The 26,689-nt window shown below is 39.2% G+C and overlaps 1 protein-coding gene across 12 annotated transcripts in view; it reads right to left on the reverse strand.

The window, feature by feature from the left end:
- The window catches only part of tbc1d5 (TBC1 domain family, member 5), a 518,645-nt gene that overhangs the window by 374,201 nt on the left and 117,755 nt on the right, over positions 1–26,689 (reverse strand). For 4 of the 12 annotated variants that reach the window (XM_060824887.1, XM_060824876.1, XM_060824886.1 and 1 more), the window contains exon 1: positions 26,527–26,582. The exons of 7 other annotated variants lie outside the window; for them this stretch is intronic. In XM_060824887.1, coding sequence (XP_060680870.1) covers positions 26,527–26,553 — 27 coding nt within the window. In that variant the 5' untranslated portion in view covers positions 26,554–26,582. Of the gene's footprint in view, positions 1–12,683; positions 12,700–26,526; positions 26,583–26,689 lie in introns of those variants that run through there. One more of the 12 variants, XM_060824885.1, reaches the window with a different exon arrangement.

The raw sequence follows: 26,689 nt of genomic DNA on the forward strand, positions 1-26,689 counted from the left end.
GGAATTAGATGATAGTCTGAGAAAGAACAATATGGAGGGAGGAGGAGGAGGTATGGAACAAAGAATTAACATTTTGGGAACCAGTGACCCTTCTTTTGGGTCACTGAAACAGAAATGTTAATTCTGCTTTCTCTCCACTGCTGCTGCCAGAGGTGACTGAGTTTTGCGAGGAATTTCTGTTCTGTTTCTGATTTCCAACATCCAGAACTCTTTGGGTTTTTTCGCTCATTTGGAGAGTTGGCGCTGACACAATGGTTCAAATTATCACCCACTACACTAACAATTCTGTGACTGGGTGATCTCTGCAACCTATGGACCCAAGTTCCAGGCTCATGTGAGTTGATGTCATTATGACATAGCTCCTTTCACATTAGCTCATTAGCTATTCTTAAAGGTTCACATCATAACCTGGAACAGCCTGAGGCCATTTTGTCTGGCTGTTTCTCTGACTTGTGGGTTGTTGATAGATGGGTCTGTGCCTGACACAGTGTGGTAGTATTAGATTCCTTCGACATTCATGTAGGAATTGAAGTTGTTCGTAGGTAGTGCTTAGACGGTTGGTACAGGATTCCCACTTTCCTTGCTTGTTTTAGCATTTCTCACCCATATGTGTTCAAAATTTGTGTAAAGATTTGTAGCTTGGGTGCCAGTTGCAGTTGTTGTGGGCACATTCACTGAGTGTCAGGTGCTGACTGCCAATCAACAACCCACGAGCCAGAGAAACAACCAGAAAAAAACGGCCTCAGGATGATCCAGGTCATGATTAGGGACACACACAATAGACTACACCGGTACAGACATAAAACTGCACATCAAAAAGCGTTTGACTGTAACAATCGAACAGGCCATCACAATAGGACAGAATAGAATCACAAACAAAAAAAGAATGGCACTACAAGACAACCTCTCCAACAGACAGCTCACAAACACAGAAAAAGCAGTACTAGTTAAGAGATTCAACTACAACCACAAGGGTACAGAAAAAACAGACTTCCTAGCTGCATTATAATGTATGCTCAGAACAAACGGATTAACTTAAAAGACACAGCAAATGGTCAAATAAACTATTGTACCCTTACTAATAAAGAAAACACAAATGGACAACCTTAACACAAAGGAGACAGAAGCCCTAAAAATATTCAAAGAGGACAAAAACGTAATCATAGTACCAATGGATAAAGGCAGAATGACAGTAATCATGAACAAAATGGAATATATACTTGCAGAACTACTTGCAGACACCAATACCTGCTCAAGAGGGAATGTGACCTCATGCCACAGTTAACCAATAGAATAAAAACCATACTACAAATCTACACAAAAATGGACTGATAATCAAGACCTACAAAAATGAAACCAGAAGCACCAACACCCCACAATTTTACAAAATACCTAAGGTACACAAAACCTGGCATACCACTTAGACCCACTGTGGCACTTCCAGGAACTCCACCACAAAAACTGGCTGAAGAACTTCAATAAAAACTCAAACATCTAATCAGCAGATCCAAACACTCCATTAAATCATCACAGAAATTCTTAAACAATATCAAGAACATAAACATAGATGAGGGCGAAGCGATGGCATAACCTTAGGCAAATAGGCAATAGCCAATTTCCTGGACAAACACAGCAGATGAACACAACAGGGAACCAATCAATAAGGACTGCATACTCAAACTACTGGACCTATGCTTGATGATGTGCTTCATACTCAATGGCCAGATACACGAACAAATCAATAGGACACCTATGAGCTCACCCATCTCTGGGCTCATAGCTGAAGCAGTGCTGCAAAGATTAGAACAAACAGCCCTCCCATAAATCTGACTCAAACTTTAGATCAGATGTGCAGACGACACTTTTGTAATAATTACAACAACAAAAATTGAAAGCACACACTGGCTTATTAACACCATGCTCACAGGGATCAAATTTAAGAGAAAGGAGAAAATTAACAAACAATTCCCATTCCTGAATGTGATGTTGGAAAGAACACAATGGGTATGCACAACAAAAGTGTACAGAAAACCCACACACATTGACCAGATCTGAACTATAATAGTAACCTCCCAAGCACACACAAGAGAAACAGCATTAGGAATCTGTTCAGAAGGGCTACAACACACTGCAGCACTCCTGAACTCTGAAGACAAGATGATGACTTTTACAAAGTCTTTACCAAGAATGGACAGCTCTGCAACTTCATCTGCAAATGCCTGATGGACAAACAATACACCAAGGACAGACCATGACCCCACACACTAACCACTCTACCTTATATAAAAAATACATCTCAGAGCTGACAGCCAGACCCATTCAACCATTCGGATTTATGGTAGCATATAAACCTATAGCCACGCTCAGACACAACTCACCAGAACAAAAGATCCAATACCCATCATGGGCAGGACAAATGTGGTGTACAAGATTCTGTGCAATCTGCACAGACTCTATATAGAACAAAAAAGCAGACAAACAGCAATCCACATTTATGAACATCAACTAGCTACTAAACGCCATAATTAGCTATCCTTAGTATTAATACACACAGACAACAAGGACCACAAATTCAACTGGGACAACACAGCATGAGTAGGATAAGCCAAACAGACGCCAGCCAGAGAATTCCTAAAAGCTTGGTACTCATCCATGAACTCAATTAATAAACACTTGACCTAAATCCTACAAACTGACCACTGCAAACTACTACTGGATCTGGCAATTGGAAGCAGCGGGAACGAAACCAAATAAATTCCAACCAATGCAGTATAGGAGGCTCCATAGCACTGATAATGTCACCTCGAAAAGGGATAAAACTGCAAACCAAATTCACAGCTCGGTGAACATACCCACAAATGCAATCAGCATCCAAGTTACAAATCGTTGCACAAACCTTGAAACCATGTATTTTTTTAATTTTCAAGAGGTTCAATGTTAACCAAAAGAAAAATATAACTTGTGGTTTAAAAAGGTGGCTTTTATTTTTGGACAGCTGACTTGCTCAATATTACTATCAGCAGGAATCATTGCATATGATCCATAAGAACCTTATATGAAGTGAGTCATTTTAGTCGATACAATAGAAACTAAATGATAAAATTTTACAGGGGATAGAGAAAAGAAAGTCCTGAGTGTATATGTTTTCAAATCTTTGATGGAAGCAAGCCAAGTTGAAAAAATATTGCTAAAAAAGTTTACACTTTATAAACAAAAGGGGAGGCAAATTCCTTGTGGTATTACGGTTGGAATGTTAACATAGAGACCTAGACAATGTTCTGACCAAGGTTCGAATCCTGATGCAGCAGATGATGGAATTTGAACTCAATAAATATTTGGAATTAAGAGTCAAATGATGACCATGAATCCATTACTGATTGTCGAAAAAAAACGTCTGGTTCACTGATGTCCTTTAGGGAAGGAAATCTGCCGTCCTTACCCAGTATGGCCTATGTGTGGCACCAGTCACCAGCAATGTGACTGACTCTGAACTGCTCTTTGGACAATTCGAGGGGAGCGATAAATACCACATGGCCAGTGATGCCCTCATCCTGTGAATGAATAAAGAAATAAAAAGAAGACTGGGATACAAAAGTTATGTAACTGAAGTAGTGCTCAATTCTGGGTATCAAGGCCTCAGAAAGGCCAAAAGGAGATTTATTCCAGTGATACCATGAATGACAAGTGTAATTACTCAGACTGGAAAATGTCAGGTGCTCTTGTGAGGGCAAAGCAGGATAGAGGAAGTTGACAATCCTGCTCAATATCATAAATGCTTCTGGCAAAGTAAACATGAAAAACAGGCTGCAGCAGAAGGGTTAAGAAACGGGAAAAAGATTTAAGGTGACTAACAAAAAATAGACCATGAATAGACTTTTTATTTCATATATAGTGAGATTTGAACTGGAACACTGCTTTATAGGGTAGTTGAAGATGATTCAATAATAACTTTTCACACAAAATTTCACAAAAGAAGGTAAAAGGGGTAAAATGGATGATTGCAGAGAAAGAATCGGGTCTAATTGGATAGCTCCATCAAAGAGCCAGCAGAAGTATGATGGAATGAAGTCTCTTCTGTGCTACATTACTCTGGTTCTCATTCTGTTTATATATATAAATCTTCATTATTTTTAAACTACACACACTTTTTTGTTAAAATCCATGTGCCTTTTTCAGTTTGTGTTCCTGTCTTTGAGAGGAACCATGAAAGAACACACACAGCATTTCTATTCTATCCTCTCCCATTAATGCCAATTAACGCATATGCAAGGACCAATCATAGAGTCATAGAAATATAGTGTATGGGAACTGACCATTTGGTCTAACTTATCCATGCCAATCAAATATCCTAAATCAATCTAGTTCCATTTGCCAGCATTTGGTCCACATTCCTCAAAACCCTTCCTATTTATATACACATCCAGATGCTTTTTAAATATTGTAATTGCACTACTTCTTTTGGTAGCTCATTCTATGATGCCAATGTGCAGAATGTTTCAGAGAACATCTCTGGGACACATACACTAAACAACCCCACTGCCCTGTGGCTGAACACTTCAAGTCCTCCTCCCTCTCCAATAAGGACATGCAAGTCCTGGGCTACCTCCACCGCCAAACTCTAGCCACCTGACACCAGCAGGAAGAACTCCTCACCTTCCGCCTTGGGACCTTCCAACCACGCAGGATCAATGTGGATTTCACCAGTTTCCTCATTTCCCATCACCCCACTTTAACCCAGATCCAACCTTCCAACTCGGCACCACCCTCTTGAACTATCCTACCTATCTATCTTCCCTCCTACCTATCCGCGCCAAACTCCTCTCCGATCTATAACCTTTCCCCCACCTTCATCTGCCTATCGCATTCCTAGCTACTTTCCTCCCAGCCCCGCCTCCCTCCCATTTATCTCTCAGCCACCCTCTCATTCCTGATGCTCAAAACGTCAATTCTCCTGCTCCTCAGATGCTGCCTAACCAGCTGTGTTTTTCCAGCATCACATATTTTGACACGCATCACCCTCTGCGTGAAAAAGTTGTTCCTTTGGTCCCTTTTAAACCTGTCCCCTCTCACCTCAAACCTATGCCCTCTAGTTCTGGACTCCCCCACTCCAGGGAAAAGACTGTATCTATTTACCCTATCCATGCCCCCTCATGATTTCATACCAAGCCTCACCTCATTTATCTCTCCCAGTAGGAACCCAATGATCTTCCAGTGAATTAGATTAATCCACATCTCCCTTCCAAGTGCCCATTGAAGCAACTGTGGATGGTATGTGGTTTCTTTTTGGAAGGGAATATGAGGCCACTGAGCAGTTGAGTAATATTCTTCTAGGCGAGAATGATCAACCAGAAGTCTGAATCCATGTTGTTACCAGTGATTTCAGTAGGAATGGAAATGTGGTCCTAAAAGAGCTAGGTGGGAAATTGAAAGGCAGGCTCTCTAAAACAGTTGTCTCAGGATTGCTCCCAGTCCCATTTGCTAGTGATAGGTGATTTGAGCAACTGGACACATGGCTAGAAAGTTGGTCTCGGAGGACAGGCATCAGATTCTGGGGATTGGAAACACAGTTCTGAGGAAGGTGAGATCTGTACAAGCCAGACAATTGATACCTGTGTTGAACTGGACAAATCCCTTATGTGGGCATCCGTTGGTGTTGTTGGGAATGGCTTAATGGAGGCTGGCAAGGAGATTTAAACTTGAGAGTATATTCAGAGCAGGCAACAGGTGCAAAAAATTGAGTGAGTGACTTTGAAAACAAAAAGCAGAGGGTGTGAAATGTATAGCACAGGAATTTGACAGTGTTAAAAAGGTGCATTCATAAACACAAAGAGTCCATCAAATAAAGATGATGACCAAAAGGAACAAATAGTAACAAAGCAATATGATATCATTGCTACAACAGAAACTTTGCTCTCGAGGGGCAAGATGGCAGTTCAACATTCTTGGATATAGAATTTTCAGAGATCTTTACTGTCTCAAACTCTGTGTTGCCCATTCATGATAACAGCTTGAGCCTGAAACATTGACTATCCTGCTCATCGGATGCTGCCTGACCTGCTGTGCTTTATCAGGGTCGCACTGGCCAGTATTGAAGCATAGCAAATGGGAAAAGGAGTTAGTCATTTGAGTCAACTCTATAACTCATCCAACTCAAAATCCTGTTCCTGCTTTCTCCTCAGACAGACCCTTTGATCTCTCTAGTCTGAAGAACTGCATCCAACACCTTCTTGAAAAAAAAATTCAATATTTTGGCCTCAACTGCTTTCTATGGAAGATAATTCTACAAGCTCACCACCTTCTACGTGAAGAAATTGCTCCTCATCTCATCCAACGCTGACACAATTGGCTGAAAAGCCTCTTTTTTGTGCCATTACATTTCTATGGCTCAATTCAACTTCCTTTGTTGACTGCCCCTGAAGAAAATACTCTGTTTTCTTTAAAACTATACTCTGAAATTTCAAACTATTTAGCATTTGACTCTCTGTTCATCATGACAACTTTTTCTTTATTCTTTCAAGGGATGGCAGGTTTTGCTGGCAAGGCCAGCACATCTTGACCACCCTTGAATGTCTTTAAACTAAGTGATTTGAAATTCAGAGAACAGTTATGAATCAACCATATTAGGTTGGCATCACATGTAGGCCAGATCAGATAAAAATGACAAATTTCCTTCCCTAAAGGGACATGAGCAAACAAGACAATTTTTACAATTTATGATAGTTTCAAAGTCACATTACAAAAAAATGCTTTCATTTCCAGATTTTACTAACTGAAATTTAAATTCACCAAATATCTTAGCAAGATTTGAATCTTTGTCCTCGGAGTATTAGGTTCGGCCAATAACTAGTCCAATGACAATATTTTTATTCCAACATCTTCCCTAAATATTTCTACAGCTACCAATCTTTCAATCACACCCTTTGACGCACTTCTATCCAATAAAACCCTTATTCTTCCAGGAATTTCCAGCAGTCAACTGGTTGAGGTACTTAATACCAGATTATATAAAATAATAATAATATGATCCTCAGAAACAAAAACAGAAATTGCTGAAAAAACACAGTGGGTTTGCAGCACTTGTGGAGAGAAAGGACAGTTAATGCTTTCGGTCCAGTGATCCATCTTCAAAACCCAAGAAGGGTTTCTATTTTCATTTCCGATTTCCAGCATCTGGTCTTTGACATTTTTGAAGACCATGGTCCTGCTTATCTCAATCTAAAATGCTCACTATTAAAATCTGGGTAATACTTTAAAAACATACCTCTGAAAGGGTATAACAGTTAATAATATATATTATTATATTTAATATATCTTAAATAACAATGAGCACAATGAAAAACGCAGGATTCTTATGCTATCAACTGAAATTAATTTAAAGAAATTTTTTAAACGGCATTATCTATTTAGACTAAACCAGTCAATAATAAAGTGCAACTTAATAAATCATGTGTATTTTTATTTTGTTGAAACCTTCACTAACTCCTAGCACCATCTGTTATCATCAAAACTATATGACAAGATATGCTATATAATTAATAGGTAAACAACAATCTAATTAAAATGGACAAATACCCCATGTTCTTGCCATTTGGGAACTCTAATTACAGGCTAAATTTTAAGCTTGAATTAAATATTTAAGCTGGAAAATTAACTTTCCTTCTACAGCCTTGAATACATTAATACAAATATGTGAAGCCATTTTCAATACAAGAGTTGCATGCCAGAGAAACTTCCCTATTGCTGTGTATTGTACTGTGTTAATCATATACTCAATTATTCACTAGCAACCAGATTTCTTTAGAACTCATTCAAGTAGAAGAGATTAAATTTAAGCAGTCAACAGTTCCAGTCTTATGGATATGGCTTTTATTGAGGTTCAACACAAAAATTTGGCAGCACCAGAAATGAAGGAATCACATTGCAGGAAATTTCATCAAAGCATCAAGCATTCAAAATTCCAAATATTTTAAAGTAATAAATGGTATAAATAAAACATCAAATCTAAGACAGTAAATATGTTTATCAACTCAAATTACAGTACAATACGAATAGAATTATCATCAGTATCAGTTCCCCTTTGCCACTTACTGTAAACAAATACCAGTACAATTAAGGCAACTTAATTGATAAAAGATTGAAATGTTGACGACAATGAAATTTTCACTACATATCCCACTGCTGTATTTTTCTAATGTCAACTATCGGTTAGTGAATAAAATGTTTAATGAATTGCAAAGCTCTTGATTTATTCAACTAAAACATTTGCATTAAATTCATTTTGGCAATCAATGTGTTAATTTCTTTGATAAGCATGTTTGCTTGTAAAAATCACTTATTAACTATTTCACTGATGCTTTCAGGTATTAGAGTAAATTTTATTTATTTGAGTACATTGCGCGAGCTCAAGCATTTTCGTCAGAGGTAAGCACTTTCATTTAGCTGTGAAAGCCACCTTCTCAGGAGTTAATACTCAGCTTTATGATACCTATAACACATCCATGTTTTAGTGGTTCAGAGCCCTCTGCAATAAACTGGCAGAAACTATAAATAATGGAAACAGCAACTCTCATGATGATGATTGTTTTGGTAAGGTGAAAATAACTACAAGTGAGTGCGCCAAACACTTCCTATTCAAAATCACTAAGCAGCTTGGCTTACCATAGCTCTTGTAAAACAAATAAATGACATGGTATAGTTCACTACATCAACTGTATGATTGTTTTTACAGCATTATAATTAGAATGCAGTTTGTATTCCATTGATCATTCTTGCAACACTTGGTACAGTTGATAAAACCAATAAAATGATTTGAAGAATAAAATTATATGGCAAAAGTAACGATTAAACAACTATCCTAAGTTTTAATGATTTATGTTGATTAACTGACTTGGTTCATAAATAAATAATATTAACAGTAAAAAACTTGGTGTATAATTCTGTCATTGTAGAGTAAAAATACCTCATCCCTCAAGCAAAGTCAACAAAGCAGATAAAATGCTCATTTATCTCGTTGTCATCTATGGGACCTTGATATGAACTAATTGGCTGCCATATTTACCTGCAAATGGCACTGACTATATTTCAAAAGTACTGTAATTAATTCAAATTGTTGAGAATGTTAAAAGGTGCTTTACAAATAAGATGGTTTCCCCTATTGTTACAGGTCCAATGTTTTTATATTAAAAAAAACTGCTGAGGTACAACTTAGTAGCACATACACAATTGCAGAATTAGAATTTGGCTAACATAACTACATTAAATTTAACTCTCAATTCTACAATGAAAATACTATACTTAAATGCAAATATGAAGATGGATAAGTTAAGTATGCTTCATTTAATGAAATTTAGTAATCTGGTCATTTGACCACACAATTCTGTTAGATAAACCTACCATTTGACAAATGTAAACTGCATATAAGCATTACTTAGTTCAGTGATAGAAGCGGCCACAAGACATTCTATGTATTGAAATAAAAACATCTATTAGACTACATTGCCACAGCAAAAAATGCACTTCCACAACATCTGCTGTCAGTATATAGCCCAAAACTACTTTCCTCACATTGTGTGGAGATTCAGCTATGCACAGAGACTTTTACAGTCTGATTATTGGTCTCCAGGCTTAGAAAGGTAATCATCTCGTAGCATGTACAACTGATTTCAGTGCAGCAGGTTACTGAAATAAGCTAAGTAGTGAAGATTTACAGAAAACTGAAAATTAAACACTTCCGCATTATGTTATAATCAAGATTGTCTGTCATTGAAAGAATGACTTTTTTAAAAACATTTTCTTAAAGACATCAAAGTTATATCAGCAGGCAAAGAGCAAGCATGAAAATTGCTCTCTAGGATCTGCAAATTCTCTTTGAAAACTCTCACTAGGAATTTCACCGGGGGATAAAATGAGAGCTTGTTTTCTCTACAAGAGTTCTTCTTGATAATCACTTTGCAAATTTCACAGGCTGCTTTTTGATTTTCAGAAGCTCCTATTCCATGCTTACTAACTCCTTTATTAGGTCACATTAGTGACACCATCACTATTAATTTCCATGCATATGCAGAATTCTTAATAATATATATGGACTCTTAATTTGGAATCCATATCCTATACTGTTCCAAGAATGCACAATTACATACTTGTATAATTTAATTTATGTGGGAACAAACTCACATCTGTTGCTTCTTTTAAAATTAATCAGGAGTTGCTCTGCCAATTTCAAGCTTTTTTCCACTCAATAAAGTTAGCCTAACAAACATGTCAAGATATTAAAGTGTAACCTGAATTAAGCCTGTTTGAAGTAACAATTAATGTGTTCAGTTAGTTCACTTACTGGAAAAGGGTCCCCACTTCTCTTTAATACCCTTTTGTTTTTATATGCCTATTTTAGACTTCTAAATTTCCTTTTATATTAGCTGCTAGACTCATTTCATGTTCTCGCTTTGCTTTGTGTATTTTTTCCCCACTTTTCTTTTGAACTTTCTATATTCATCCCGACTCTCAACTTTATTGCCTACCTGAGATCTGTGATAAGCACATTTTTTCTTCTTCTTCATCTTAATCTCTACCGCTTTTGTCATCCAAAGCTCTCTGGATTTGTTTGCCATACCTTTCCCTTTGTAGAAATATATTTTGAATATACTCAAAGTATCTTCAGTTACCATATTTTTTTTAATTGACAAACTGACTACAATTATCTAAGCAAGATCCACTGAGGTTCATTTCCCCCTAGTTAATTATTCTTGTCCTGAATTATTCCTTTTCCATAGAAAACCTAAACATAATGACACAATGATTACTGCCCGTTAAATGTTCCCCTCTTGACATTTGATCAAATTCGTCCACCTCATGTCAAGGAACTAGGTCCAATACTGGCTCCTTTCCCAATGGACTGGGAATCTTCTTGAATATATTTTAGGAGCTATTGCTAATTCTGCCTTTTACACCACTACTACCATTCCAATCTATATTCAGGTATTTAAATCTCCTATTGTAGCTACACTAGAATTCCTGCACCTCTCCAATTTCCTTGTATATTTGTTTAAATACAGGAGCCCTAATTTAAACTATACTACTTTGCTCCAGACTCCGACCATCTTACTATATCTACTTAGCTCTCTGCTATCTAAAACAGAACTACTCCCTTCTCCAGAAATGTCTAGCATTCCATTTTACTTGAGAAGTATAATTACCACAACATGATGTGACTGTTGGATGTTGAAATTTCAGTAGAATATATGAGTGATTACCGGAGCTCTCTGAAATGTAATTAAAGTGCTTATAATGTTACTGGCTAATTATTAATCATTTAGTGTAGATGCTTTTTCATATCAAGCATTTATTAAGGTTATTCTCAATCATCACCAAAACAGTACAAACTGTAAAAGCTCTAGCAGAGACTTTATGCATCTTAAATCCATTTCAAATTTGCAATTTTACTTAAAATTCAGATAATCAAAACAAACTGATCAAACTTTGCAGTTACACATTTAGGTATCTAATCAAAATGACTGCTGCAGAACATACACCGAAACCAATACAACTAATTCAAAATAACAAGGGAATTTTAAAAATCTATTGATATACCACCTCACAAATAATGTGCTACCTTTGAAGGCAAAAACGAATATGGAGACATATTGAGCAGTAATCTACAATTCCAATTGCAACCCCATAACATTATGGTATACAAGATATAGTAGCGCCTCGACATACGAACGACCCCGTTCACGAACAAATCGGTTTACGAACAGGATTGTACGTAAAATTTTGCTTCAACGTACGTACGAAATTCAAGACACGAACGAAGGTACGAATGCAAAATGCCCGTGTGCGACCACGTGGTTTCATTGTTCTGCTTTGCTATGTGCGCTTTGAACGCAAAAGCTCTCTGGGCCCCACATGATCTCATTCAGTTTGTCTTTGGTGCGCGCGCGCTGTGAACATTGTTCGTTGCTATGTCCAAGCATTCTTACGCTTTTGTTTTGGGTTTTGCATTAAATTAGCCCTCATTATGGCTCTGAAGAAAGTGAAAAGTGGTAGTGATAGTGGTGTTAAGAAGACCAAACATATTACTGTGAAAAAGAAGAAGGAAATAATAGATAAACACGAGAATGGTGCTCGCGTATCTGATCTCGCTGAGCAGTACGACATGGCGAAACGGATCAATTGGAATTACATTAATTCAAATGGGAAAAATTGATTCCGTTCGCAAACTTTTCGGTTCGCAAATTGGATCCCGGAACAGATTAAGTCGAGGCACCACTGTATATATTTTTAAAAATAACACTATTTAGCTATGCTCAGGCAAAGCTCCATTGTATATAGCTTTTTGTTCGGTTTCAGCTACAATTCATTAGATTCTACATGGATATCCTAAATCAGTTAATGGTTAAGATTACCAACTCATGCTTAGGGCAATTTAAAATTACTTGTTACTTTCCCATAACATTGCAAAAGAGTCAAAGTTAAGTGGAAAAAGATGATTTGCCTTTCACTTCTACAACAAATCCCACTGTGTTCAGCTACCTTTGAAACGTAAGCACTCTTGGAAAGGAGAAACCATAGTTGCTTGCACACAGCAAACCGCCACAAATAGCAAAGTTACAATGATCAGTTTATCAGTTCTGTGATGTCTATAGAAGGATGAACATTAGTCAGGGAACTGAGAAAATAATACTCACTGTTCTTCAGAATTCCTCATGAGAGCTTTCTCACAATGATTTATGCCATGGTCTTGCCAACTTTGTTGAGCATCTCTTGATGTGGATCAGGAGCTCAACTCTGGCATGGCACCCTCTGCTGCGGAAGAGGATAGTGGGCTGAGAAGTGGGCACAATATATTGGCTTCTATTTTCTCTGAGCCCTTTTCTCGACTCACTGAGTTTTCAGTTTCTGCTCATGTATTCCAACTTGCCTTTCCAAAGTAAGATCATCAGCCACAGAGACTGTCTCCCAGTTGTTAATACCAATGTCTCCAATGGTCATGTCTCGCTTGTTGATGTCAGAGTCATGGAGTATACAGCATCCCTGCCGACCAGATATCCTATATAAATCTAGTCCCATTTGGTCAGCATTTGGCCCATATCCCTCCAAAACCTTCTTGTTCATATACCTATCCAGATGTCTTTTAAATGATGTAATTGTACCAGCCTCCATCACTTCCTCTGGAGCTCATTTCATCCATGCATTATCCTTTGCGTGAAAAGGTTGCCCCTTAGGTCCCTTTTATATCTTTCCTCTCTCATCTTAAACCTTTGTTCTCTAGTTTTAGACTCCCCAATCCCAGGGAAAAGTTCTTGCATATTTTACCCATATCCATGCTCCATATGATTTATAAACCTCTAAGGTCACCCCTCAGCCTCAGACACTCCAGGAAAAATAGCCCCAACTTATTCAGCCTCTCCCTTTAGTTCATATCCTTCCTTTAGGAGGGCGACCAGAATTGCATGCAACACTCCAAAAGTGGCTGAAGTAACGTCCTGTATAGCTGCAAAATGATCTCCCAACAACTACACTCAACGCAATGACCAAAGAAAAGCGTACCGAATCCTTCTTCACTATCCTATCTACCTGCGACTCTACTTCCAAGGAACTATGAACCTGACTCCAAGGTCCCTTTGTTCAGCAACATGCCCCAGGATGTTATCCATTACATGGCTAGGTCCTGTTCCGATTTATCTTTCTGAAATGTAGCACCTCGCATTTACCTGAATTAAACTCAGTTTGCCAGTCCTCAGCGTATTCTGATCAAGATCCCACTGTACCCGGAGGCAACCTTCTTCGCGATCCACTACACTTCCAAATTTAGTGTCATCTGCAAACTTTCTAGCCATACCTCGTACATTCACATCCAAATCATTTATATAAATGACAAAAAGCAGTGGACCCAGCACCAATCCTTATAGCACACCGCTGGTCACAGGCCTCCAGTCTGAAAAGCAACCTTCCAACATCTACCTCTGCCCTGTACCTTCGAGCCAGTTCTGTATCCAAATGGCTGGTTCTCCCTGTATTCCACGTGACCTAACCTTGCTGATGTGTCTATCATGAGGAATCTTCTCGAACACCTGACTGAAGTCCATATAGACCACACCCACCGCTCTGTTCTCATCAATCCTTTCTTTACTTCCTTAAAAAACTCAGTCAAGTTACTGTGACATGATTTCCCACACAGAAAGCCTTGTTGACTATCCTTAATCAGACCTTGCCTTTTCAAATCGCACAAATCCCTAGTCATAGAGGTCTGAGCAGAGGGGCCAAATTATTTGGTGCAGAGGTCTGCCCTGATTTTTTGTGCTGATTACTCTCTCCCCACACCCCACCACCTCCCCACCCCCATCCCAAGATGCTGAAACCCTTTCTGAATGACCAGGCCGCTACCAAATTAACCACTGTTTGGGATCTCTGCATCTCATTTTAAATGAACCAATCTGTCAATTAGCATTAACCAGTCATAAAAAAATATGACTTTTTGTGGGTTTTGCTCATTTACATATAATGAACCACTAATGTTCAAGCATTTTCTTGGAGAAACAAATTCAGCCTGACCATTGAAAGAATTGAAGGAAATGAGGGCATTCCTTAACTGCCAGATAAAAAGGTAGAACTTTGCTTAAACAATGTTTGGCAAGAAACGTGGGCACTAATCTTCAGAACAACATGTCCAAAGGCGTTAGAGAGGACACTGATGAGAGAAAAAATTATAATTAGAAGACAGAAAGGTTGAAGGTGTGTTGCCTCAGTCTAGGGTTTCATCTCCAACTGGCTTGAAAATATATTGGAGTAGGAGGATCCAGAGTTCTCCTCCTCTCTCTACAAAGATCTCAGTAAGTCTCTCGCTCAATGCAACCTCCAGGTCATCTCCTCTGCCCTGAAGCTCTTCAACCATGCCCTGAAACAGACTCACTACCACAGCCACATCTGCTTCCTCAGTGCTTGCCGACCTATCATCTTCATTCCCACCTCCATCTACCTATTGCACTCTTAGCTACCTTCTCCCCTGCCCCACCCCATCTATCTCTCCACACCGGAGGCTCCCAACCACACTCCTGATGAAGAGCTTTTGCCCGAAATGGCGATTTTTCTGCTCCTCGGATGCTACCTGATCTGCTGTGTTTTTCCAGCACCACTAATCTTGACTCTGATCTCCAGCAACTGCAGTCCTCACTTTCACCTAGGGATAAGAAAGTTAGGGAAGTAAACACATGGCTAAGGGATTAGTGCATTGGTGTGGGAAAGTGGGATTTAATGTGACTTCAGCATGAGTTTTTGTTGGGGGGGGGGGGGTGATCTGTACCATTGCGAGAAACGGGAAGCAGTAGGGGGTATGGAGTTAAATGAAAAGACAAGCAGCAGAATAGCATGCGTGATGCGTGCAGGTGGGTTTTAGCTCGAGGCAGACTAGGAATGAAGCAGAAAGAAAGGATAACTTCAGACATCTTGTGATTTCCAATATCTCTAATCATGACTAGAAGATAAGCTAGCCAGTAATATTAGAAACGATAGTAAAAGTTTCTTTCAGTCTAAAAGGAACAAATGAGAGGCAAAAGTAGACATTGGGCTGCCCCAAATTGATGCAGGAAGGCTAGTGATGGGAGATAAGGAAATAGCTGAAGAGCTTAATGAGTACTTTGCTTCAGTTTTCACATTGGAAGACATGAGTAATATCCCAACAATAAAGAAGAGTCGGGGACAGAGTTGCACATAGTAACCATTACAAAAGAAGAAGTGCTAGAAAAGCTAAAAGGGTCTAAAATTGATAAATCTCCTGGCCCTGATGGGCTACACCCTAGAGTTCGGAGGGAAGTGGCGGAGGAAACAGCGGAGACATTGGTTGTGATCTTTTAAAATTCACTGGAGTCAGGGAAAGTCCCAGACGATTGGAAAATAGTTGTTGAAACCCCCTTGTTCAAGAAAGGATCAAGACAAAACATAGAAAATTATAGGCCGATTAGCCAAACCTTGGTTGTTGGTAAAATTCTAGAATCCATCGTTAATGATGAGACTTCTAAATTCTTGTAAGTGCAGGGTTGGATTAGAACAAGTCAGCATGGATTTAGTAAGGGGGGTCGTGCCTGACAAACCTGTTAGAATTCTTTGAAGAGGTAACAAGTAGGTTAGACCAGGGAAACCGAGTGGATGTGGTCTATCTAGACTTCCAAAAGGCCTTTGGTAAGGTGCCTCATGGGAGGCTGCTGAGTAAGGTGAGGGCCCATGGTGTTCAACGTGAGCTACTGGCATGGATTGAAGATTGGCTGTCTGACAGTAAGCAGAGAGTCAGGATAAAAGGTTTTTTTCAGAATGTCAGCAGGTGACAAGTGTTTCGCAGGGTTCAGCGTTGGGGCTGCAGCTGTTCACTTAAAATATTAATGATCTGGATGAAGGGACCGGGGGCATTCTGGTGAAGGTTGCTGATGATACGAAGTTAGGCGGACAGGCAGGTAGTACTGAGGTGGTGGGGAGGCTGCAGAAAGATTTAGACAGTTTATGAGAATGGTCCAGGAAATGGTTAAACAAATTCAACGTGAGCAAATGCGAGGTCTTACACTTTGGAAATAAGAATACAGGCATGGACTATTTTCTAAACAGTGAGGAAATTCATAAAGCCGAAGTACAAAGGGATCTGGGAGTGCTCGTGCAGGTTTCCCTTAAGATTAACCTGCAGGTTGAGTCAGTGATTAAGAAGCTGAAAATGTCTTGCTGGAAAAGCGCAGCAGGTCAGGCAGCATCCAAGGAACAGGAGGTTCGATGTTTCGGGCATAAGCCCTTCTTCAGCTTTTCCAGCAACACATTTTCAGCTCTGATCTCCAGCATCTGCAGACCTCACTTTCTCCTCAGTGATTAAGAAAGCAAATATAATGTTGTCAGTTATCTCAAGAGAGTTGGAATGTAAAAGCAGCTTTATAAAGCTGTAGTTCGGCGCCATTTAGAATACTGTGTCCAATTTTGGGCCCCACACCTCAGGAAGGACATACTAGCACTGAAGCGTGTCCAACAGAGATTCACACGAATGATCCTTGGAACGGTAGGCCTAACATATGATGAACTGCTGAGCATCTTGGGATTGCATACAGTAGAGTTTAGAAGGTTATGGGGAGATCTAATATAAATTTACGAGATAATGCATGGCTTAGAAATGGTGGTCGCTGGGAAGCTGTTTCCATTAGGTGGGGAGATTAGGACCAGTGGGCACAGCCTTAGAATTAGAGGGAGTCAATTTAGAACAGAAATAAGGAGACATTTCTTCAGCCAGAGAGTGGTGGGCTTGTGGAATTCATTGCCATGGAGCACAGTGGAGGATGGAATGTTAAATATTTTCAAAGCAGGAATTGATAAATTCTTGATCTCACAAAGAATTAAGGGCTATGAGAAGCGTGTGGATAAGTGAGTTGAAATGCCCATTAGCTATGATTAAATGGCACAGTGGACTCGATGGGCTGAATGGCCTTACTCCCACTCCTATCTTTTATGGGCTTACGTTGTCCATGATTTCCAAAAGATAGTAGAAATAGCAGTAACACACAATACTGATTAATATGGGCACCAAGAAGGCATCTAGTTGGACCAGATTATAGACCATGTTTAAATGCCTCTAATGTGACAATTCTGAACTACTTGTTTGAAACCTTTCATACCACCTTCCTTCTATTTCTGCAACCATCTTCTTCTCTACAAGTCTGCAAAGGCCTCCTCTGCAATATGCGAAGACTGGACCTAAAGTTGGAAATGCTATCTTAGAGCTGAAACAGGGCAGTCAAACAGCAACCTACCACAGTCATGCTCACATAATCACAGGCATCAGCCAACATTCCACTCATCTCAAGCTTATCTCTATGTACATTCTATACCACCAGCAGAGACAGATCTACCAATTGTGGAAATATAGTGGCATACAGTCAGAAGGAAACCGCCATGCAAGTACTCAACATGGACTCCACAGACTATCATTTTAGATCGGCCGAGGTCAAGAAATTCTCCTACTGTTTATGCTCGATAATATTAGATCTCACGTAAAAGTCGACCCTCTATTTTTGGCTAAATAACCTAGAATTTTCCATACATCTTCTGTAAAAGTTGACCCTAGTTTTCCCACAGATAACAGATCGACGTTTATGAGTCTGTGTGCTGGCCATCATGTTCCACTTCAGCTTTCCAGTCTGCCGGTTGTTCTGCTCCACTCCCAGTCTTCCAGTCCACTGGCTGTTGTGTTCCACTCCGGGCTTTCAGAATTACCATAATTCTTTTATTCTTTATTTGTTTTAGAGATCAATTCGGCTTCTGGTAATGATACAGTATGAATTGTGACTGGCATGAATTTCAGTCCCTCAAAAGTAGTATCAACGTTATAGTCGACCCCATAAATTTAACCTTAAAAGTAGTCAAAAATTTGACTATTATTCATGTATGTACAGTAGTTACCACATAGTATCTTAAATCAATGGTCCTTCATTTTAAAAAAAATGAAAGCACAGTGTAGCAAGAATGTAGAATTCTCAGAGGGTGTTTCTAGCACCTATCACAACTAGTAGCTCAAGGATACCACCACTTAAATAGAGCAACTCATTGCTGCACAACTTGCACTTGCAGCATGTAATGCAAAAAATCACCAGGGAACAATTTATTTGTCCATGTTTCCACTATTCTGTCACAGATGCATCAATGTTAGCACTGCTCAGAATGACCATACACCATTTGTACAATCTTCGTTACATTATGTAGTCTAAGCATTCAACCAAATGTGTAATAGACTGAAGTCATAACTGACATTTCAGAAAATGGTTACATTTGATCCAAGTTTATAACCTTATGACTTCTTCAAGAATGCATTCTAGGCTCAACTCTTTCTTCAGTGCTTTCAATGCTCTTTACTTCACAAAATCTGAAAGAAAGCTACTTGCTGATGGTTGTATTACATTCACAATCTCTAGCTGACAACACATCTTATCCATGAGAATGTTAACAAAGTGAAAACAAAGAATCACCCCACATTATTGTTCAATCAACTTGACTGAAGCAATGTTAAAAATCAAACACCAGGTTATAGTCCAACAGGTTTAATTGGAAGCACACTAGCTTTCGGAGCGCCGCTCCAAAAGCTAGTGTGCTTCCAATTAAACCTGTTGGACTATAACCTGGTGTTATGTGATTTTTAACTTTGTACACCCCACTCCAACACCGGCATCTCCAAATCATGACTGAAACAACGCACAGCAGGAAGAAACAAGCCAAAAGACAATAAGCAAATAGCAACTAAATAGTATGGCATACTTTAACAAGTTTTGGATTAAAAAACATTTGCTTAATTATCTTCAGCCCCTCTAAATTAAACATAACTGAATAGAAGGTACAGATTTGCATTGAAATAGCACCTTTCATGACCTCAATGCCCCAAAGTGTCTTGTAGTCAATTAAATACATTGGGGTGTTGCAAGTTAAGAAACATGGCATTCAGGTTTTACACACCAAGGTTTCAAAATTCACATCAGATCATCTATATTAGTGATGTAGGTTTGGGGATCAATATTGATCAGGATTTAAGGAAGTATTTTTCTGCTCTGCTTCAAAATAGTGACAAAAGCTATTTTATGCCCATCTGAAACAACAGGCACAGCTTCTCATTCAAAAGACAGCATTTCGAACAGTAACTGAGTGAAATGACAACTAGATTATCCCCTCAAAAGTATCTGGAAGCAGACTTAAAATTAAAACTTCCTGATTCAGTGGCAAGAAAGCAACCAACTAAATTGACGACTATTCTACAAAACATAAATGTTCCAACACCACCAAGTTCAAAAGCTACAAATAAAAGCAGTACAGCACTGTATCATAATCAGCTGCAAATTGATTTAATTATAAAATATGTTATAAATTATTTTCTAAAAGCATCTGAATGTGAAAAAATTCCATTAGCTGCCTTAAAACATAACATAATGACATCTGTGTTAAATATGGAACAAGGTTGCTGCTAAATATCATTATTAATTAAAACCTCAGACTTAAAAATAGTACATGTTTTTTGTTATTTGGAATTGCTAGACAATTTTTATCTTTACTGTTAGCTTGTATCAATTTCTTTGTAAAAATCACAACAGTGTACACAAAGCAAAAAGCTGACTTTTTAAATTTATGTTACTAAATACAACGTGCTATAATTTTTCCTATTAAAAACAGCAAGCCTACATGTCAATGGATGCTTTGTTTACCAGAGATGACTGGAAAGCCATATGTTTTTTCTATTGTGCAAAGAAGAAATGACTTTCAGTCACTTGTGTTTCTGATTAGCAAAATGATTTATGCCACAATCACTAAAAAATGCCAGCAAGTGAATGAAAAAGCACACCAGATGTGCGCATTGAGAAAAACAGTAGTTGCTACATTGTAATCACAGCTACCTAACTCTGCTTTTTATCCAGAGTGCGTTGGTACTCATGGAAATGGCACTTTTTCACTTTTTGCTCAGCTAAATAAATGATACATTTTATAATTTTTGCCACACACAATTCAATAAATTAATTACAGTTTTGTCTTTAGACTTATCATCAAGAGGAGGCTGGCAAAGATCACAGGGATTAATTGCTTCAGAGGTGTGAAATGCAGGTTTTCCTTTTCCCTGCATACCTAGTAAAGAAACAATGATTAATCACTGTTTAACTATTCTCTAAAGGGAATTGAGAATTTGCCAAACCAGGCCATATTCCTCATAATCCAAAAGTTAAATTCAAGATAAAGTACAATTTGCACTGAACTACATTCATTTGTAAATTAACGCAACAGTGATTCTTAATTTAGTTATAATATAATGCTACTTGCATTTGTTCCAGTACAGGTTGTTATCTAACTGTACCATATTATAGTTCTCAATCTTGTCCCAAGTAGTTCTTCTGGTCTAAGTCAGTATCTTCTGCACAATAGTTCATTTAGTTTTAGCAAGAAGGTCAATAGATAAACTTAGCAGGTTTGGCAGCAGCATCTAGGGACAGAAAGCAGAGTTAAATTTTAAAGTCCAGTGACTCTTCACCAGAACCAGTACTGAAGCAGGGTCACCAGACTCAAAACATTAATGCATGCTTTCTCTTCACAGATGCTGCCAAACCTGCTGAATTTCTCCAGGAATTTCTGTTGTTGATTCAGATTGTCAGCATTCATAGTTCTTTGTTTTATATTAATTCTTATTTAATGCTCTTCTTGCATAACTATATCTTTCAGCTTTATAAGTTTATGTCTAGGTTGGATAGCCAAGTCTCAAAACTGCAATTAGGTAAATTGTATTGAATCCAACAGAAATTTTCTTAGGTCATTTACAAAGAGTGGTGAACAGTCTGATCAGGATGATCAGTTGCAGATAGGGCTGTCCTGGAAATTGTATTTGCAGAGTAAATGTAATATACTTGCATGGAGAATGAGGATCCTCCTCAGGGTAGAATACTGCTTGAAGGACAACGAAGCCCAGAGGATCACCAGATTGCTGTTGGTGCTCATTCAGAGCTTTTATCATTTGTCATTGCTAATTTGTCATTCGTGGGTGGCACAGTGGTTAGCACTGCTGCCTCACAGCGCCAGAGACCCGCGTTCAATTCCTGCCTCAGGCGACTGACTGTGTGGAGTTTGCACGTTCTCCCCGTGTCTGCGTGGGTTTCCCCCGGGTGCTCCGGTTTCCTTCCACAGTCCAAAGATTTGCAGGTCAGGTGAATTGGCCATGCTAAATTGCCCGTAGTGTTTGGTAAGGGGTAAATGTAGGGGTATGGGTGGGTTGCGCTTCGGCGGGTCGGTGTGGTCTTGTTGGGCCGAAGGGCCTGTTTCCACACTATAAGTAATCTAAAATCTAATCTAAGGTACATCCTCAAAGCTCGGTTTTATCTTCAATCCTCTTTAACATCTATGCAAGTAACTTGCCTCACATCTCCTCTTGGAATTTTGCCCTTGCAGATGATCCAGTCCTTGCTACCTATGAAAACAATTCTGTGAATCTCAGCCGCAACTTGTCCCAGGACTTAGAAGTGATTGAACAACATTTCAACTACTGGTGCTTCAGCTGAAACCCAGCAACTGACTGGTCAAGAATGAACTCCTGTTTTTTTTTGGCAGTAAACCAGTTAAAAAATGAACCATACTTAAGTAGATTAGATTAGATTAGTGTGGAAACAGACCCTTCAGCCCAACAAGTCCACACCGACCCTCCGAAGAGTAACCCATCCAGACCCATTCCCCTACATTTACCCCTTCACCTAACACTACCGGCAATTTAGCCTGGCCAATTCACCTGACCTGCACATCTTTGGACTGTGGGAGGAAACCGGAGCACCCGGAGGAAACCCACGCAGACACGGGGAGAATGTGCAAACTCTACACAGACAGTTGCCTGAGGTGGGAATTGAACCCGGGTCTCTAGCGCTATGAAGCGGCAGTGCTAAAGTAGCTTGGAATCATTCCAGTCTGCAGCCGCACATTATGCAAACACCTGAAAATGGTTACAAAAAAGACCAAGATCAAAGTAAATATTATCCAGAAACCATGAGGCACGAGTGGGGAAACCAGCACATGCAGTCTTTGTACTGTTAATCTTGCTTTAGTGTAATCTTCACCAGAATACTATTCCCAAGTGGGCAAAAAAACAGCTGCTTAATACACTTGAATATTGTCTTCAACAAATTAGTGCAGATTATCAGTGGCAGCAAAATGAAGACCTGTACAATGTCCTGACAGGTGCCAGGAGGCAAAAATGATTTTTGGGTTTGACTGCATTAAACAAACCCAAAACTGCCAATCCTGAAGATCTACAAAATCTATTGGATATGCAATTCAAAACTCACAAACCATTCTCACTCAGTTTCATACTTCACTTGCTCATTTTTCAAAAATCAATTTAAAAATAAATTATTTTAATATTTAGCGGAAGAGAGTGAAGGCAGCAAAAACTTATTTCTAATGTCACAATTACTATATCAATGGCTGCTCAACTCCATTTAGAGGAACAATATACAACTAGTTCAGCTCATGTAGGCTGTATAAAGAGAACCAAAAAAAAACAGAATCACACATTTGCTTAAACTTTTTAGATTTCTAAATACAATTTTCTCAAGACAAGAGCAATTTAGCAACTATATTGGCAACATAAAGAAGAACTTGAAACATTACACACTGTCTTAAGGTTTGTTATTTATAGGGCCATAAAACGTTTTCGGTTATTCTGTCTGCTTCATATCCCAGTTTTTAGAAACCAGCCAACTAACAATGGCTTGCAGTTTCTCATGAACCTGCTGTCATCTCATTTCCACAGAATGAGGTGTGTATTGCAGCAGAGTTGACAGGATGGTTCAGAAAAGGAACAAGTAAATTTGTCTGAAGATTCTATCTGCACTGGTTTAGTTACATGATTTACGACTAAAAGATGATACACATATCGAAATTGCAAACTACAACATTATTAAACTATATAAGCAACAATCTAAGAACATTTCATGATTGTGCATATAAGGTAGGATATTTGAAAGGAGAACACTTTCATTGTTGAGATTGTAGCAAATATTGACTATCAAATTTTAACTCCAACCATATTTTTGTTATACCTAAGAGCTTTCATGAACTAAAATAGTTTTTAAAAAGGAAGAAATATGGACTCAAAATGGTTACAGTAGTCCCCTGATCACAAACTAACGAAACTTTGACTGACCTACATCAAAGAAACAAGCTATCCACAATAAAATTACCAAATTTATCTAAAGACATCAAAATTAGGTAACTGAACCTGCGTCAAGAAATTTTAACTTCTGTTTAATTCAGCAACTTGATAATTTTAAGTTGGAAGATAAAAGGCCCACCTAGCAGTTCGTCAGCATGGAAAGACAATGGAGCTAGGCTCCAGAATATGCACTTTTTTATATTTTAACAACTGCTTTTGAGTAGCACAGCAGACTAAAGAACATGGATTCATTCACAACAGCAGACTGAATCTGGACAGGTTTCTCTCTTTCTCTCCCTTCTACTCCTCTCATTATCTAAAGGCATTGGCCCAGTCATAAAACAATCTGAGAGCAACCATTCACCAAAAACTCAAAATAACTATAGATTTTGCCACTGCTACAGATATAAGTCAATCAAGTTTAAAATCTAACACTTCAAAAGATACCAAGAACTTAGAAACTGATGTAGCATTGTTTTTCATTGTTCGTGCCAGCCACCCTCCCTTTTAGGCATACTACCAGTTATTAGGGTTGCCCATGATGGAGTAGCACAAAATGGCTAACAGCTGCCACTCTCCCTCTGCAGAACACGGCTGACAGTAGTTAGAGAGCTTGAGAAATATTTTATTAACGTAGTCTCCATAAGCATAATAATAGCAGAATTGTATAATCGAGGCTACTGGCTGGGATGGAATGTGCAGCTGCAGTGACTTACATCGATAAGAACATTTCATGCTAATTATAGAGTTATAGAGATGTACAGCACGGAAACAGACCCTTCGGTCCAAGTCATCCATGCCGACCAGATATCCTAATCTCATCGAGTCCCATTTGCCAGCACTTGGCCCATATTCCTCTAAACCTTTCCCATTCATATACACATCCAGATGCCTTTTAAATGCTGTAATTGTACCAGCCTCCACCACTTTTTCTGGCAGCTCATTCCATACATGCATCACCCTGTGCGTGAAAAGGTTGCTCCTTAGGTTCTTTTTATATCTTTACCCTTTCACTCTCAACCTATGCTCTCTAGTTCTAGACTCCCACACCCCAGGGAAAAAGACCTTGTCTATTTACCCAATCCACGCCCCTCAGGACTTTATACACCTTTGTAAGGTCACCCCTCAGCCTCAACCTATTCAATTTCTCCTGATAGCTCAAATTGTCCAACTCTAGCAACATCCTTGTCAATCTTTTCTGAACCCTTTCAAGTTTCACAACGTCTTTCCAATAGGAAGGAGACCAGAATTGCATTCAATATTCAAAAGTGGCCTAAACAATATCCTGTACAGCCACAACATGACCTCTCAACTTCTAAACTCAATGTTCAGGACAATAAAAGAAAGCATACCAAACAGCTTCTCCACTGTCCTATCCACCTGCAACTTTACTTTCAAGGAACTAAGAACCTGCACTCCGAGGTCTCTTTGTTCAGCAAAACTCTCCAGGACCTGACAGTTAAGTGTATAAACCCTGCTCTGATTTGCTTTTCCAAAATGTAGTACCTCACATTTATCTAAATTAAAGGTGGCATGTGGCTCAGTGCCTCACAGCACCAGGGACACAGGTTTGATTCCAGCCTCAGGCAACTGTCTGAATGAAGCTTGTGCATTCTTCCCGTGTCTGCGTGGGTTTCCTCCCACAATCCAAAGATGGATTGGCCATGCTACTTTGCCCATAATGTTAAGTGCATGAGCCAGAGGAAGTTGGGTTGCTCTTCGGAGGGTCAGTGAGGACTTGTTGGGCCAAATGGCCTGTTTCCACACTGTAGCGAATCTAACCTAATCTAAATTAAACTCCATCTTAGCCTACTGGCCCATCTGATCAAGATCCCTTTGTACTCATGATATCCCATTTCCGTACCCCATATCAGTTGAAGCAAACACTCAGACAGTATGGCTCCATTTTCTTTACCTTTATTCCGAGCCACTGAGAGAGAGCAAATGCCCAGGTATGCAAAGACATCAGCTCTCGGTCTTCTCTCAAACAGCAGATTCTGAAGGAATTATATAGTCACTTACAGGGAGCAGCATTCAAATAAGACAACATCTATCTTGATTGGGTGACGGTTACAATCAACGAGCATCAACAGTAAAGGTTAAGCCATCTGCTTGACACAATAGACGGTCCTCAGCCTGGTAACAAGCATTACATCATGGATGTTCTTCACCTCATTAACTAGCATTACACAACTGATGTTCTTCACCTCGTTAAACCATTATCCTTGCCTCCAGCTCCTCACTGTTTACTGCAGGCTCTTATCTGGTCAAAGTCATGCTAGCTGAGACTTTGCCCTGCAACCCAAAACTTAACTCTTTCCCTACCTACTCATACATATTCTCACTCAGAGGCAACCTTTTTCGCTGTCCACTACACCACCAATTTTGGTGTCAACTGCAAATTTACTAACTATATCTCCTATGTTCACATCTAAATCACTTATATAAATGATGAAAAGCAGTGGTCTCAGCACCGATCCTTGTGGAACACCACTGGTCACAGGCCTCCAGTCTGAAAAGCAACCTCCACCTCCACCCTCTGTCTTCTAACTTTGAGTCAGTTCTGTTTCCAATTGGCTAGTTCTCCCTGTATTACATGAGATCTAACCTTGCTAACCAATCTACCATGAGGAACCTTGTCAAACGCCTTACTGAAGTCCATATAGATCATGTTTACCGCTCTGTCCTCTTTGTTATTTCTTCAAAAAACTCAATCAAGTTTGTGATTTCCCATGCACAAAGCCATGCTGACTATCCATAATCAGTCCTCGTCTTTCCAAATACATGTAAAACCTGTCCTTCAGGATTTCTTCCAACAACTTGCTCACCACCAACGTCAGGCTCACCAGTGTATAGCTCCCTGGCTTTTCCATACCATCTTTCTTAAATAGTGGCACCACGTTAGCCAACCTCCAGTCTTCTGGCACTTCACCTGTGACAATCAATGATACAAGTATCTCAGGAAGGGGTCCGGCAACCACTTCCCTAGCTTCCCACAGAGTTAGCTGC

This window comes from Hemiscyllium ocellatum, chromosome 5, assembly GCF_020745735.1.
Source record: "Hemiscyllium ocellatum isolate sHemOce1 chromosome 5, sHemOce1.pat.X.cur, whole genome shotgun sequence".
Lineage (NCBI taxonomy): Eukaryota > Metazoa > Chordata > Chondrichthyes > Orectolobiformes > Hemiscylliidae > Hemiscyllium > Hemiscyllium ocellatum.